Source organism: Phoxinus phoxinus (genome assembly GCF_949152265.1).
Source record: "Phoxinus phoxinus genome assembly, chromosome: 10".
Classification (NCBI taxonomy): domain Eukaryota; kingdom Metazoa; phylum Chordata; class Actinopteri; order Cypriniformes; family Leuciscidae; genus Phoxinus; species Phoxinus phoxinus.
Window position 1 is genome coordinate 35,657,227 of NC_136885.1, and position 18,115 is coordinate 35,675,341.

An 18,115-nucleotide genomic window follows, 5' to 3' on the forward strand; every position below is an offset into this window, starting at 1 on the left:
ATGTACAATTATGAGTCTACAATACCTAGATAACCATATACACTCAGCATTCAGCAGATTATGCGGTGTGGGATACTATATCCCACAATGCAATGTTCTACTTAATGATTATTCGACCAGACTTTTATTACACTCACACAATCCCTATCTTTTTTTAAAATTGTATTCTACTGATAACTGCAGTAATACGGTTTGACGACATTAATAACATACTGCCGTTTCAAACGTTTACTGATAATGCGCAATGTTTCATACTAATAATAATTAGTATGCAGCCATTGCGCTGTGTGGTCAGTCAACTAATGCGTGAGTTGCTTAATTATTACGTGAGTGATATCCAAAATGCAGCATTTTTGCTTTTAAATTTAGGTTAAAATCGCGACTCTTATTTTGAAATGAACCATCACTGAACGTACTTAAGCTGGTCTGTGATGCTTTTTCCTTCTAGAAATCATTATTTTCATGTTATCTCCGTAAAGCTGCTTTGAAACAATCTATATTATAAAAAGCGCTATATAAATAAAGGTAACTCGCGACTCTTATTTTGAAGAGTTTTGGCACCGGAAGTGCTCGCATCGTTCCGGAAGAACCTTCTTCCATGTGCTTTGGCCCGATTCCCCTCTTCTTCCGACAATGGCGACCCGCAAAGAACCCGCAGCTTCGGCTTCCAGTCCGCTGGATTCCCCGGTCAAGCAGATCCAGATCGACGGGCTGGTCAGTGATCATGTTTGATGTTATTATCGTGTTTGTTAGGGGTGTGTGTGTGTGTGTGTGTGTGTGTGTGTTGTGTTTCGGGCTGTAGATTGGTGGCAGCGTTCATCGTTTACTCGAACAGGAAGAACACCGGGAAACACTAACACAGTAAACTTACTAGTTTTGTGGACATTTGTTTCAACATGGTATTAATGTATAGTTATTGTACTATGACTACCATCTGCTATACCGTGGTAGTTTGAGATGTACCATGGTACTGAAGTTAATATGGTATCTGGCCTTTCTAAAAGTACTATGAGGAACGTTACTTTACTCTAAATTAATTTCACCATGGTATATTTCAAAGTATACCGCGTATATTATACTGTACATTTTGATAGTTTTGTTTTTGTGCTTGATTACTAACTTGCTACCGATCAACAGTTTGGGGTCTGTAAGGTTTACAATTATATTGTATTATTTTATTATAATTATATTTTTATTTACAACAACACAACATACAATTAACCTTTCTCTCCCCAACATATAAAGTAAATATATATATAATTTTTTTTAAATATAAGAACAGAATCATAGCATACATTTTATTACTTTTTTTCCTATAAAATATATATATATATATATATATATATATATATATATATACTATATATATATATTAGTGCTGGGCAAAGATTAATCGCATCCAAAATAAAAGTTTGTGTTTCCATAATATATGTGTGTGTACTGTGTATAATTATTTTGTATATGTAAATACACACACACGTGCTTGTATATATTTAGGAAAAATCTGTTATTTGTATATAAAATATTTATATATAATATAAATTATATATAAATATATACACAGTATATAAATGCAAATATTTCTTAAATATATACAAGCACGTGTGTGTATTTACATATACAAAATAATTATACACAGTACACACACATATATTATGGAAACACAAACTTTTATTTTGGATGCGATTAATCTTTGCCCAGCACTAATATATATATGTATGATATATTTCTTATCTTATTCATTTAGTTTATATCATCATTCAAAAGTTTGGGGTCTGTATGTTTTAATGTTTAAAAAAATAAGTCTTCTGCTCTCCAAAGCTTTATTTATTAGATAAAAAATACAGTAAATATTGTGAAATATTATTACAATGTAAAATGGCGGTTCTCAATGTGAATATACAGTAAAGTGTTATTTATTCCTGTGATCAAAGCTGAATTTATCATCATTACTCCAGTCTTCAGTGTCACATGATCCTCCAGAAATCACTATAATCTGATCTGATGAACAAGACACATTTAGAAAGCTAAGAAACAAGATTTTATTTTACAGGATTCTTTGAATAGAAAGTTCAAAATAACATTTATTTGATATAGAAATGATTTGTGATTTATAATTGGTTGAAAGATGCATCATTAGCTCTGTGAACACAACTTTTTTTCTTTTTTTTAAGAGATTCAGGGCTGGAAAATGTCTCTTTTTTTTCAACGCTAAAATTTTTTATGCTTTAATGCACTTTTGCAGCTTCTTTCATCCGTTTAGTGTCCGTGTTCTTGTGTTATTTCTGCTTCTTCTGGCCAATATTCTCCTGCATTTGCTCTGCTTGTGTGTCTTAAAGGCTGAAGTTTGAGTGCAGAGATTGTAGTTTGTCGTTTGCACTAAAAAACCCTCCAATTATCGTCACAGTAATGCGTCCTTTGCTTCATTATAGAGTGTGTTTATAAGAATGCAGTGCGTTATACATCCCTGCCAGAGGGGGGCGATGTTGTCTCAAGAAAAAACACTTTCTGTGATCACCAGCGTGTGGATACCAGCCTACGCTTCGGACATTGGGTGACTCTATCTGTCCAATTAGCATTATTGTCATCCATCCTTAACTCACAGTATTAGTGTTTTCTCCTGTGAGCACAAAAGCAGATATTATGTAGACGGATCGAGCTGCTCTTTTAACATTTAATGAGCGTAGACAAACACTCAGTTGTGTATTTGATGTATTTTCTCAGTATTTTGTGTTTGCTCGGGGAACTGAAGCTCATTATCCAAATTGCTATTTTTCAATCTCTCCCAGAGTTCTTGTTATTGTAATAATAATAAAAATAAACAGTGACTGTGGATGTGTTATTGATTGACGCCCTCTGCCATTGGTTCTCGCGTGTCACATGACTGATTGAAGATTGAACACAAATGAGATTTGCTGTGATGGAGGAGATCATCTGTATAATAATGTCAGGGGGTTTTGATGGTAGTAATACATTTTCTTCTTCTCAATCAATTAGTGACCATTTAAATTGAGTGAACTTTTCCTGTGATGTTTGTGATAAGAGTTGTGGTCAAGTCTGTGTCCTATTTTTATCTAAATTTTGCAGTTTTGACAACGTTATATTCACATTTGGGGAACAATATTTACAGTTCTGTTATTTTAAGGTTAGGAAATTCTACTGTGTGTGTGTGTGTGTATACATGTAATCTGTTTTTAAACAAAAATATATCAACTAATTAATAATAATTTTCAGATTAGCATTCATTTAGTTTATTACCATATTGGAATCTATAAGAATGGGAATCGGAGTTGAAACTGGAATCGCTCAAATTCGAACGATACCCAAAAAATGAATTGGGGGCGGAGCTTCAGATTCTATAGAGCATTTGATTGGACAGAAAATCTGATGAGAAGCTGAAGTGCAGAGTGATGCCATCAGAATCATTAACTCGTATTGACGTTAGTAAAACGACTAGGTTTTGAACGCTTATATCTTCTAAATGCGAATTTCGTCGTTGTTTTGGAGCGCACGCACTAGCTTTTAGATAACGAGGCTAACCTAGCTTTTAGATAACGAGGCTAACCTAGCTTTTAGATAACGGTAAGGCTTACCTTTGCTTTTAGATAACGGTGAGGCTAACCTAGCTTTTAGATAACGAGGCTAACCTAGCTTTTAGATAACGGTAAGGCTTACCTAGCTTTTAGATAACGGTAAGGCTAACCTAGCTTTTAGATGACGGTAAGGATAACCTAGCTTTTAGATGACGGTAAGGCTAACCTAGCTTTTAGATAACGGTAAGGCTTACCTAGCTTTTAGATAACGGTGAGGCTAACCTAGCTTTTAGATAACGAGGCTAACCTAGCTTTTAGATAACGGTAAGGCTTACCTAGCTTTTAGATAACGGTAAGGTTAACATAGCTTTTAGATAACGGTAAGGCTAACCTAGCTTTTAGATAACGGTAAGGCTAACCTAGCTTTTAGATAACGAGGCTAACCTAGCTTTTAGATAACGGTAAGGCTTACCTAGCTTTTAGATAACGGTGAGGCTAACCTAGCTTTTAGATAACGAGGCTAACCTAGCTTTTAGATAACGGTAAGGCTTACCTAGCTTTTAGATAACGGTGAGGCTAACCTAGCTTTTAGATAACGAGGCTAACCTAGCTTTTAGATAACGGTAAGGCTTACCTAGCTTTTAGATAACGGTAAGGTTAACATAGCTTTTAGATAACGGTAAGGCTAACCTAGCTTTTAGATAACGGTGAGGCTAACCTAGCTTTTAGATAACGGTGAGGCTAACCTAGCTTTTAGATAACGGTAAGGCTAACCTAGCTTTTAGATAACGGTAAGGTTAACCTAGCTTTTAGATAACAGGGCTAACCTAGCTTTTAGATAACGGAAAGGCTAACCTAGCTTTTAGATAATGGTCAGGCTAACCTAGCTTTTAGATAACGGTAAGGTTAACATAGCTTTTAGATAACGGTGAGGCTAACCTAGCTTTTAGATAACGAGGCTAACCTAGCTTTTAGATAACGGTGAGGCTAACCTAGCTTTTAGATAACGGTAAGGCTAACCTAGCTTTTAGATAACAGGGCTAACCTAGCTTTTAGATAACAGGGCTAACCTAGCTTTTAGATAACGGAAAGGCTAACCTAGCTTTTAGATAATGGTCAGGCTAACCTAGCTTTTAGATAACGGTGAGGCTAACCTAGCTTTTAGATAACGGTAAGGCTAACCTAGCTTTTAGATAACGGTAAGGCTAACCTAGCTTTTAGATAACAGGGCTAACCTAGCTTTTAGATAACAGGGCTAACCTAGCTTTTAGATAACGGAAAGGCTAACCTAGCTTTTAGATAATGGTCAGGCTAACCTAGCTTTTAGATAACGGTGAGGCTAACCTAGCTTTTAGATAACGGTAAGGCTAACCTAGCTTTTAGATAACGGTAAGGCTAACCTAGCTTTTAGAAAACGGTAAGGCTAACCTAGCTTTTAGATAACTGTAAGGCTAACCTAACTTTTAGATAACGGTAAGGCTAACCTAGCTTTTAGATAACTGTAAGGCTAACCTAGCTTTTAGATAACGGTAAAGCTAACCTAGCTTTTAGATAACGTTAAGGCTAACCTAGATTTTAGATAACCGTCAGGATAACCTAGCTTTTAGATAACGGTCAGGCTAACCTAGCTTTTAGATAACGGTAAGGCTAACCTAGCTTTTAGTTAACGGTAAGGCTAACCTAGCTTTTAGATAACGGTAAGGCTAACCTAGCTTTTAGATAACGGGTAAGGATAACCTAGCTTTTAGATAACGGGTAAGGCTAACCTAGCTTTTAGATAACGGTAGGGCTAACCTAGCTTTTAGATAACGGTAAGGATAACCTAGCTTTTAGATAACGATAAGGATAACCTAGCTTTTAGATAACGATAAGGATAACCTAGCTTTTAGATAACGGTAAGGATAACCTAGCTTTTAGATAACGGTAAGGATAACCTAGCTTTTAGATAACGATAAGGATAACCTAGCTTTTAGATAACGGTAAGGATAACCTAGCTTTTAGATAACGGTAAGGATAACCTAGCTTTTAGATAACGGTAAGGATAACCTAGCTTTTAGATAACGGTAAGGATAACCTAGCTTTTAGATAACGGTAAGGATAACCTAGCTTTTAGATAACGGTAAGGATAACCTATTCAATTTAGATTTCATGTGGACTTTAAAGTTGAGCTATTTCTGAGTCCTCGGGTGCAGATTCCTCCATCCGGTGTAGCAGATCTGAGGTACGAGCTGTTCGTTTAGCGTGCGACTGTTCGAGATCCCGTTTCGTCACTGTTTTATGAAGATGGATCGTAGGCCTCGGCGTAGCAGAGCGCTAGTCATCAGTGTCCGTCCTCCGCTAACTGACAGGGACAGGCGTTCACGTCAGGTGTTAGCGCGTTCACCTGATGGCTTCAGGCGTGTGGTTGCGTCACCCGTCAGCTGAGGCGCGTTTCAAAGCGAGAAAGCCTTCGAACATCCGCAACACGCCGCGGAGAGAGAGAGTGCTAGTCACGGCACAACCAAAGCTCATATCAAAAATAGAACTGGCAAGCGTGCAATTCTCCCGAGTTCACGGGATCATTAGATGAAGTGTTGTGCTGCTTTGATGGGAGTGTGTGTCGTCTGGAAAGCATGTCTTCGTTAGGTATTCTGGGATTGTCTTCTAGCGGATAGAGGTGTGTGTGTGTGTGTGTGTGGCACTTTGAACCCGTGTTAAAACCCCAGACCCTCCGGCTCGGCTGGCGGATTGATGGGGTTCATGGGAGTCAATGGCGGCTTTGCTCTCAGATGCTTATTAGATGATTTTGCATAAAACAGATTTGGACTTTTAACCTGCATCAGAATGTAATGACTAGCTCTGCCTGTGTAAGAACTTCCACGTATTAATCACTTTTCTTTATTGCCAATGTGTGAACAATAAGGCTGTCAAAATGGCTGAAACGATCATTTTTTTTTCTTTTCTTATTTAGGAAAATAAATTTAGTTACGACGTCACGGACGTTGAAGACTTTTCCTTTGAGCTTTTCTTTTTTTATCGTATTATTATTAGTTAAATGTTTTAGAAAACCTTTATGCTTATTACTTTCGTTTGTTTGGCACAATCCGTTCTCCCCTTTCCTTTGTGGTTCGCTTTTGTTATGGTATATATTTATTCATCATGTATTTATTAAACTCATATTCACTTTATTCAGTGGTCTCTCGTGTCTCCTCACCTCTCTCAGTGTTACATGTTGATGTGTCTCTGAGATGGTTACATGTGTTCCCCTCTTAAAAGCCCTAGACGGGTCGTAACAACGAATTATATATGAATTTTAAAGACAAAACTTAAAGGGTTAGTTCACCCAAAAATGAGAGATCCACCGATTGCAGTAGCGTCGCGTGAAGCGCGGGTTTCGGCGCGAGTCCATTTCTGCTGCGCTGCTCAGTTAAAGTGAAAGCACACGTTTGATGGACAAAATAAATGATTTCACACAAAAAGTGCCCAAAATGCACAGAAGTGTGTTTTAACAAGAACTGGAGTTGGCTATGTCAGAAAAGAAAATGAAGACTCAAAAATATTTATAAAAAAACGTACCCATTTAAACTTGTTTTTATTATTCAGTTTGGATTTTCAGTAAAAATTAAATCGGAATCGGCAGATCAAACTCGATGAAAAATCAGAAATCGGAATCGGTCTAGAAAATTGTAAATGCTGCATATCTACCAGAAATGTAAACTCTGAATGAAGATATTAGTGATAAAATCTGAGAGTGTCTCACTCCTCCATCGGCTTCTGTTGTAATTGAAACTTGCCGGCCCAGAAAGTTAGTAAAGACAATGTTTAAAATAGTCCGAGTGACTACAGCGGCTCAACCTTAAGTTCATCAAGCGACCAGAATACTTTTTGTGCGCAAAAATAATGACTTTATTGAACTCTTGATGTTCTTCTGTGTGTGTCTCAGAGTGAGTTCTGTAGTGTAACAGCGCAGCGCTTCTGGGCTGTACGTCAGAACGCCGGCTCACTATTGGCCAGCATCACACACATGACCAGCGTCGGCCAATAGTGAGCCTGCGTTCTTGACGTACAACCCAGAAGCGCTGCACTTTCATTTTTGGGTGAACTAACCCTTTAATGTTAGAGGCTAATTTTTATGATTTTGGTTTTCGATCACTGAAAAATGTGTAAAATTCACCAGTTTGAACCCGGATCTGCTTTGAGATCCACATCTCTATGGGACTGAAATATATAGGCTAGGGCCTTGAAAATGAAGATTTCAAAAGGAAAGTTTATTAAGAATGAGAATCTAGAAGGATATTAAGGTATCTTTAGTACTTTTAGAGTTCCAGACGCATGCGAATTTAAAAAAAACACAAAAAAAACATTAGTGCTAGACAACTATTAATCGCATTCAAAATAAAAGTTTGTTTACATAATATGAATGTGTACTGTGTATAATTACTGTGTATAAATGCACATATGCATGAATATTTAAGAAATATATATACACACACACACTTATATTATAAATATTTTATATATAAATAAAAAAATGTTTTTTTATATCTACATGTGTATTTATATATATATATATACAAATCACAATTAATCGTTGCCCTGCCCTAAAAAAAAATCTATGTATGGTCCTCAGGTGTTCTATGCAATTGATCTGATAACGAGATATTATTCTAGTTTTAACATTATTTGTTCTTTAGATGTTCATGTTTTAAAAGGAAAAAAAGATTAATCTGTGTGCAAAGTGACCCACATTTGTTTTTTGACCACTGCACATGTGTACAGAGCCTCATTAAGATCTCCATATCTCTGGTGTTGAACCACCGAGGGCCTTTAAAATGAATATACCACAAGAAAAGTTTAAGAATCAAAAACTAAAAGGATATTAAGATACCAATCTCTGTGTAAAATAAAATAATGATGCTGCCATCTTTCTAAAGTCATTTTCACCCCCCTCTGTATTACTCCGTTAATATACATCCATGACATTTAATATTTCGTTTTTCATTGCTATTTATATTTATTTCTACAGAAAAAATATTAACAAAATCAAAAATTGTAGTTGTTTTGACAAATAACCCAACATCATTTGTATCTAAAGGATTGAAGTCTGTCACGATAAACATCTGGCTGCATTTACACTTGAATCAGATTTATCATGATAAAACATGTTCATGTTCAAACATAGTTCTAACCCTAAATATGAATAACATTTTGTTGTTTGTTTTTAACTCAAGTTTCATTTTGTGAAGCTGTTTTTGCACTGAAGCCAAACTTATTAATTTATAATGAAAAATCATTTGGTTTGTCCAAGTTGCATAAAAAAGACAATTAATGCATTAGATTGATGCATTTAATTAAATATAAAGTATAATTTAGTTCACTTTAATATTAAAACTCCATATTATATTGCCTGATTCCATATTCTGTGATATTTTTGGTCATGCCGCTCACCCTCATAATGTGAAATATGTAATTACAGTGTGATTACAGTCTTGTGTGACGTTGACTTTTACATGTAAAAGAGTCTGGCTCTTTGTTTGGAGAGTGCGCAGAGAAGCACTGCATTGATGGAAGAATTGCAAGACAAACGCCAGTAAAACAATTAGCATCACGGAGGAGTGCAGCCGTTTAAACGGCGTGTTTAGTTGTTTAATCAGACATTAATCGCTTTGAATCAAACGAGTGATGCTTCAAACACTGCGACTGGAGCAACAGGAAATTGGATTCTGCTGTTTCCTGTTCGTTTAATGCGTTACGACTGTTCAGGCAATTAGTGGCACTCGCATTCCCTCACGGCTCTCGCCACTATTAAGGGTTTATTAGGAAGATTATGCCTGAATGTTTTTTTTTTTTATCATGTTAATTTAAGAAAAATATATAATGACTTGTTTTGTTGGTTTTTTTGTATTTATATGATATCTGTATTTTTGTAGTTTAATTTTTGCCATAAAAATAGACTTAGATGCTGATCTGGTATTAGATAAAACTATAATTTATGAAAAAAAATAACAGAGGGCTTTATGGATATCTACTTTTGGTTCTGCAAATCAGAATATACTGTCAATAGCCTTAAAAAAAAAAGATTTTCGCCATGTTTTTTGGGAATAAAATGTTATATAAATCAGGCTAGGAATAATATATTTACAAATCCCTCTGTAAATGTCTTCATAATATAACTAGGCACAAGACTGGAGGGTTTGGTGTATCTCGGTGCGACTGAAGTGGAGATTTCAGACTTGAAGAATGAGAGAAAAGTCATTTTGAGAAAACGGGCTTTAAAGATTTATCATCAGCCAATGAGATTGCGCATTCAGGCCTTTTACTTTCACGATTGGTTGCTGATAAAAAAGGAAATGACCATATTTGGATCCGACAGCATTGTACAGCAGAGAGAGAGAGAGCTTTCTAACGGTGTGTGTGGTGACGGGAGACAGAGATCATGTTGATTAATAACGCCAACTTTTATTGAATTTGTTGACGCAAACAGACAAAGTTAGTAAAATAAAGACCTAAATGTGTATTTCAGACTTTTTTTTCACCACAAGTCTGAAAGAAGACATGCTATTGAAGACAAATATCCCAAAATCTCAATTTACCAGTGAAAAAAACTGTTTTTCCCTTCCGTCTCGCCTTAAGCATTAAACAATTAAAAAAAAATCGGTATAATATGACTTTGATTGCTTGGTTTTATTGTATTTATATGATATTTGTAAATCATTTTTTGCCATGAAAATTGCTTAGATGCTGACATGGCATTAAATAAAGCCATCTAAGATGAGGTAAGCGCTTGACCGTGTGTGTGCCGTCTCTTTTGCGGCTGGCTTTGTGTTTAGTCACCGACTGCACTGCCCATCCGAGCAGATCTCGGCTCATTTGAGGAAGCAGGTGTGTGTGTGTGTGTCTGTGTCTCCTCCTGAATGATTTAAGGGAACGGGCTTTCCACATTTCTTCCATCCAGCACGACGACTCAACTTGAAATGATCAGATTGGCAGGGTTCAGCTCAGAGAATATTGACTTTTTTTTTTCTGTCTGACCTTAAAGCCTGTTACAAACCCTCAAAAGAAGCAACAATAATCTCTGGGAAAGCACATCGAGAGCCGGAGCTCATGTGGAAACGAGGTGCCGTGTGTCTGACCACCATCTGTGCGCACTTTTAAAGGTTGTAACTTTGTTTACAGGGAGTCCATCCATAATTAATTCAACACCACTGTGAAAAGCTCCATATATCTTCACAGCTGGGACGTGGTGCGCTCTGTCAGGTCATTTGGGCTTGACATGTTACTTGCACCCGGAGAATCGTGTGTAGTATTGCCTCCAGCTCTGTTTTATGAATGCTGTGGTAAATGATGGTGGGTTTGTTCCCTGTGGCTTCGGGCTGCAGATGGGAACCGTAAGGAATTTTGTTCACTTGATGATTTCGGTGGCTTTGCGATTTCCTTTAATGGCAAGAAAAAAATAATAAAACCGAATAGGGCTGTCAAATAATTTTTTTTAATTTAAAATGTGACCCTGGACCACAAAACCAGTCACATGGGTCTTTTTTTTTTTGGGTTAAATTGAGATTTATACATAATCTGAAAGCTGAATAAATAATCTTTCCATTGATGTGTGGTTTGTTAGGATAGGACATTATTTGGTCGAGACACAACTATTGAAAATCTGGAATCTGAGGAGCAAAAAAATGTAAACATTGAGAAAATCTCCTTTAAAGTTGTGCATTTATGTTCACGATTGTGCTGCATTCACTCACAAAAATACATGTTTTATATATTTACGGTAGGACATTTACTAAATATCTTCATGGAACATGATCTTAATACCGATCACAGAATGGCAGAGGAATCTAGGGCTGCACGATTTTGGCCAAAATGATAATCACGATTATTTTGATCAATATTGAGATCACAATTATCACGATTATTTGTTGATTTGTCTCACAGGCTAATTATAACTACTTTTTACATCCATATTGTGCTACATTTCCTGCTAATGTACAAATATGTGCATCAAAATTAAATCGGTCCTCTTATTCACCAATATTCAGTGCATCTCCAGAATAAATAAAAATAAATAATTTATTAATATATTGTATTTATATTTTATATACATTGTATTTATAATAATTATAAGGATAGACTAGAGATATTATCTTCTGTTATAATTATTATTATTACCTATTATTACATGGCTTGGTTAAATTCTAATGTAGAATGCGTCTGTTATTTCTTGATAACACACCGTTGCCATGAAAAAAAGAGCGTTGTCATGGACACGGAAGCAATACAATCGTTTTTAAATCAATATTTTGTGTCAAATTATTGATTTATTTGGAAGGTAGCCATGTAAGCGGGATCCCGATGTCAGTGAATAAAATTCTGTCATTGTTATTTGAAGTCTCTCGCGCACTATCGCTCGCGCACAGACACACCCTCGGTCTCTCTCGTGCACTATTGCTCGCGCGCAGACACACACCGTCGGTCTCTCTCGTGCACTATTGCTCGCGCGCAGACACACACCCTCGGTCTCTCTCGCGCACTATTGCTCGCGCGCAGACACACCCTCGGTCTCTCTCGCGCACTATTGCTCGCGCGCAGACACACCCTCGGTCTCTCTCGCGCACTATTGCTCGCGCACAGACACACCCTCGGTCTCTCTCGCGCACTATTGCTCGCGCGCAGACACACCCTCGGTCTCTCTCGCGCACTATTGCTCGCGCACAGACACACCCTCGGTCTCTCTCGCGCACTATTGCTCGCGCGCAGACACACCCTCGGTCTCTCTCGCGCACTATTGCTCGCGCGCAGACACACACCCTCGGTCTCTCTCGCGCACTATCGCTCGCGCGCAGACACACTCTGTCTCATCTCGCCCAGTTCGCTTCGCTTTTGTCCAGTCCGGCAAAACATTCTGGTTTCTACATCTAGTAGCCTATGCAGTGCAGGGAACAACTGATTATTGGCTCGTCATGGAGCCAGCGCTAGATTGGATTTGCAAAAAAAAAAAAAGCTTTTATATGGAGCGTTCTATGAACAGAATGACGCATTTAAAATATCGCACGATCATGCGAATTTGATCGTGGGAAGCCAAAATCGTAATCGTGATTAAAATTCGATTAATTGTGCAGCCCTACTTTTATCTATAATCTAGCAGAGTTTGCACCATTTGTAGAAATGAAACTACCGGTAACTATGAGCTGGCAAGAACTATTTTTTTCTGGAACAACCAATTATGCAAAACACCCCAAAACCAGTAGGTTGTTAATCAGACAAAAATTCATGAAAGATTTTTTGTAAGTCAAATTTAAGACCATTTTAAGATCATAAAGATAGAAATTTAAGACCTACACGACGCATTAACCAGCAAATAACAAATAAAATTAGCATCAATATGCACTTTTTGTTTACATAAGCATTACAATAATAACATAAATTATGGCTAGATTTTAAAAGTGTCTTGCAACATGTTATCTACTAACATGTACAAGTGCAAATAAAGTTTTGACAAAAAAAGTTTTGTAAAAAGATAAACCTCATATTTGAGCCTTTAAATTTTTTTTTTTATATATATATATAAAAAGAATGAGTCAAAAAAAGATAAATTACTGACATTTACAATGCACATTAGCATATCTTTATTATTAATAGTAAAATTTGGTCCGATTTTCCCGTGGCGTCTGTCGTTGCTATGCAACCATGCACTGCGCTCTCCACGACGACAAGTTTTAGTAGCTTTTGCGCAATTCTGAAATTTAGCCGATCAAGCTATTTTTAGCCAATATCGGCCGATTAATCGGAGCATCACTCACAAAAACACGTTTTATATATTTACGGTAGGAAATTTACTAAATATCTTCATGGAACATGATCTTTACTTAAAACGAAGTAAATATACAATAATGAGCACATATTTTTGAAAGAACTAAGTGTTTTTTAGCTAAGAATAAACTAAAAAAGTTACAGTGTAGCTTTAAAATCCTTAGTTTAGTAAGGAAAGTTTACCTTTAAAATTTAGTCGCACGGGTATATCTGTGGCATTTTGACCCATACAATGTATAGTTGGCTATTGCCACAGATATACCCGTGCGGCTCCAGACTGGTTTTATGGTCCAGGGTCACATATTCGTTGAATAAAAAAATAAAAATACACTTACATTTTTGGTGTCAAGAGGCACGAGATATGATGATGATGATGATGACGTAACTGACGTGGTTTTCAAATTTAGCTTTCCAGGCATTTCGACAGCCCTAGAACCGAATGGCACACAATAATTTGCAGAACCCTATAGCTGTGATTATTTGGATTTGCTGTTCTTATCAGTAAATATGACTTCCGATGCGTTCGCTCTAAATGCTCCACCGACCTCGGTTCTCCGTGTGTAATTACAGATGTCCTGATGCACTTTAGTTCCCCTCCTGATATCGGTGATATGAAATGATGTGTCCCTTCTGAGGAGCGCCAATGTATCCCATCATGCCTTGGGGCGAGTGAGCTGGCGCTCTTAAGGGGATTGAAGATGTTCTTGCTTCTGTAGAAAAACCCCAGTGGATTGGTATTCAGAGAGGCTTTGCAGACAGCGTAATTAGACAGTGAGTGTATTTGTTCTTCCATTAACCCCAGGTCTTCATGCTTTTCTGCTCTGAGTGGTCGCAAAGTACCATGTTAGTATAGAGGAGCAATCTTGTGTTTTAGCCCTCGAACTTGGGCAACTCAGACAGATTGATATTTTCCATCTCTGCCAATCTGCAAATTGAAGCTTGCACATATAAATATCCTCTTCTAAAGCACATGTGAACGTAAGCCTGCTATTAGCGTCAATCTCAGGAGACCCGATAGCATGTGTCCGCTGAGATGCATCACTGTTTTTACGGTGTCTTGATTGCACATAAAATGCAAAGAGTTGAATATTGTTGTGTTTTTAGAAACATGTCTGATTGGGATTAGGAAGGAGCTTTTAATGCACTGGTTAATTTTGAGATCTTTACTTCCATAACATGTTTTTCTGACTAATGGAGAGAAAACATCCAAAATACACTTAAGTGTGTATTACATTTTATCTAATAGCATCTGGAGATTTCGATTTCAATGCAAGGTCCTTTTCTCAAAATGAGTTGAGTCTGAAATCAGCAGCACTTCAGTTTATTCTCTTGTTCTGAAGGTTTATTTGTCATTCTCCTGTTTTATAGAACATTTTAGTCCTAAAATCTAGGGATGTACCAATATAAAAATTTTGGCCGATACGATAACGATAATTTTTTATATTTTAAAGCCGATAACCGATATATCGGCCGATAAATCTAAATCCAAATAAAAAATTTGAGGGCATGATTACAAAAACAAGTCTCACCATGTCCCAAACACACAATTATATTATGATATTCTCATAATTTTGGCCGATACGATAACAATAATTTTTTATATTTATATTATATTTGAAAGCCGATAACCGATATATCGGCCAATAAATCTAAATCCAAATTTTTTTATTTTTGAGGGCATGATTACAAAAACAAATCTCACCATGTCCCAAGCACACAATTATATTATGATATTTTTATTATAATTTTGGCCAATACGATAACGATAATTTTTTATATTTGAAAGCAGATAACCGATATATCGGCCGATAAATCTAAATAAAATTTTTTTTTGAGGGCATGATTACAAAAACAAAAGTCTCACCATGTCCCAAGCACACAATTATATTATTATATTCTCATTATAATTTTGGCCGATACAATAACGATAATTTTTAATATTTGAAAGCCGATATATCGGCCGATAAATCTAAATCCAAATTAAATTTTTGAGGGCATGATTACAAAAGTCTTAAAGCGTTTTATTTTTTTGTGAACATTAAAGCATCTTAATAAACTATACCCAATAAACAGAATAATTAATTATTCAAATAGCTTAATTCGGCTAGTGTTCGATTCGTAGATTTTGAAAACGTGATGTTTGACATGCGTCTGACAGGTGTGTGTGCATGCAATTGTGTACTAACTAAAGTTAAAAAAAAATGAAATCATAATCAAGGACCCCTTTAATAATGTGTTTTTTGAACATTTAGACCCAATAAACAAAATAATTATTAAAATAGCTTCAGTCGTTGATTAGTAGATTTTAGTCGATTATTTTGAAATTGTGGTGTTTGACATGCGTAGTAAGATGCTAACTAGGTGTGTGTGTGTGCATGCAATTGTGTACCTGGTTACACACCTCGCTAATCTTTCAGCAATAAATGTATATAAATGTTATTTCTGCTCACCGGCGCTCCTGCAAAGGCGACACAAAGACATTTCAAATGCCTTTAGGGGAGAGAAATTGCATCAGATATTATTCAGTTTGCTTCGCCAGGCACAAACTTGGATGTCCCTGATCATGCGGTGTGTGTGTGTGTGTGTGTGTGTGTGCAGGTGGTGCTGAAGATCATCAAGCACTACCAGGAGGAGGGCCAGGGCAGTGAGGTGGTGCAGGGTGTTCTGCTCGGCCTGGTGGTGGAGGACCGCCTGGAGATCACCAACTGCTTCCCGTTCCCTCAGCACACCGAAGAAGACGTCGAGTTCGATGAAGGTGAGGCGCTCGCTGGTCTCGGGACGGTTAATCATTGATGATTGCACTCGGCGCTCTGGGAATCGGAGAGAGAGAGAGAGAGGGATTATATGTGGATCTCAGGGCGAGAGAGAGCCGTGGAAAGGCGATTGCTTTTAAAATCACGATTCGTTTTGATTAATAGAAGTTGCATTAAAATACCTATTGGTGACGATATTTAAATTTGTCTACACTTTATTTTAAGGTGGCAGTTATACATTACTACATGTACTTACTATAGTAATAACAGTTAATTATGCATAATTACAAGTACCAAATCCGGTAACACTTTATTTTACTGTGTCCTTGTTATGATGCATGATTAAGACAATATGTGATTGTCAAGACCAGGAGTTAACAAAAAAATTATCCCAAAGGATTCAAAATACCAAAAATCCCTTCCTAAAAATCCAAATTACTCCAAAATTAACTAACTGGGTTTAATGTTCTAAAGGTATTAAAGTCAAAATTAAAATGACTAAAACTTCTCTGGGAAAGCACATCTTTTCTCCACGCACTTACTGATAAAAATATTTTACAGAGTGTCCTTGTTACATATGTTACATGTACTTACCGTAGTAATAACAGTAAATTATGCATAATTACATGCAATTAACTCTCAATCAAACCCTAATCTACTCTAACCCTATAGTAAGTACATGTAGTTGATAATATTACTCAGTATATATATAATATATAATTACACTGTAACAATGACGCCTTAAAATAGTGTAACCCCAAATCCTAACTCTATGGTAAGTATTGTAGTTTATTAATGTTACTCACAGTACTTATTTCAGTAATTTATTACATCACCTTAAAATATAGTGTAACCTGTTGTTTTCTTATTTAACTTATTTTATTTTTTTATCCTAGTTTTTATCAGTAAGTGCATAGAGAAAATGTGCTAAATAACTCTTTACCAACACATTTTTTTTTTTTTTTACTTTAAAACCTTTTAGAACATTAAACCCAGTTATTTAATTTGAGTAATTTGTATTTTTAGGATGGGTTTTTTTGGTCCCTTGCAATGGGAAAGTCCTGGTCCAGACAATTACATATTGATTTTTAGAGAGAGAGAGGGCGAGAGAGAGAGGGCGAGCGAGCGCAGTGAAAAGGGGAATTGCTTTTCGCTTTTGTGCTTTTATTTTATATTCACGGTTGGTTTTGATTAATAGAAGTTGCATTAAAATACCTGCTCTGTGTGTGGGGCAACTGTATTTTATGTCTCTCCACACATGCGAAACAAGCTGCGAGCGGTGTTCCTGAATTAATTAATTGCTGTTTTATACATCATTAAATCAAGACAGTGACTAAACGGTCAACTCTGATCCTCTTAGCGGCATAAAAACAAAACCGCTCATATTTTGGAGTCACGCAGAAGCACGAGAGTAATTCCTGAAGCCGTCACATCTACAGTTCAACCGCTTGCTTCTCACATTCCCAGTGTAATAAATGAAGCGGTCTAAACCAGGGCTTCTCAAACTGGGTGGTGGTGTTTTTATTTATTTTTTTTATTTTAAGATGACATAGTTACACGTTACTACATGTACTTACTATAGTAATAACGGTAAATTATGCATAAACTTTCAGACTTGTGGTGAAAAAAGTCCAAAACACACATTTAGGTCTTTATTTTACTAACTTTGTCTATTTGCGTCTGTAGATTTCTCCTAAATTCAACAAAAGTTGGCGTTCTTAATCAACATCTCTGTCTCCTGTCATCACACACACCGCTGGAAAGCTCTCTCTCTCCTGAACAATGCTGTCGGATCCAAATATGCTAATTTCCTTTTAATCAGCAACCAATCGTGATAGTACAATGGGGCATTTAACTGTAAAAGCGAAATCTCATTGGCTGATGTCAATGTCTGACACCGTGATTGGTTCAGACGCATCACGTGACGCGCTCTGACACTCAGATGTGTGTTTTTGACTGTTTTTCTGCTCAGTTAAAGGCCATAAATGCTGTGTTTATAAGTTTTGATGTGATTTAGGTGGTTTGTATTGTTGTTGC

General features: G+C 36.5%; 1 protein-coding gene across 1 annotated transcript in view; it reads left to right on the forward strand.

Annotated features, from left to right (window-relative positions):
* The first annotated feature begins 214 nt into the window (after nucleotides 1-214).
* The window catches only part of eif3ha (eukaryotic translation initiation factor 3, subunit H, a), an 87,926-nt gene continuing 70,025 nt past the window's right edge, over nucleotides 215-18,115 (forward strand). The window contains exons 1-2 of the mRNA XM_079625760.1: nucleotides 215-714; nucleotides 15,924-16,080. Of these exons, the coding sequence (XP_079481886.1) occupies nucleotides 634-714; nucleotides 15,924-16,080 (238 nt within the window). The 5' untranslated portion in view covers nucleotides 215-633. The remainder of the gene's footprint in view (nucleotides 715-15,923; nucleotides 16,081-18,115) is intronic.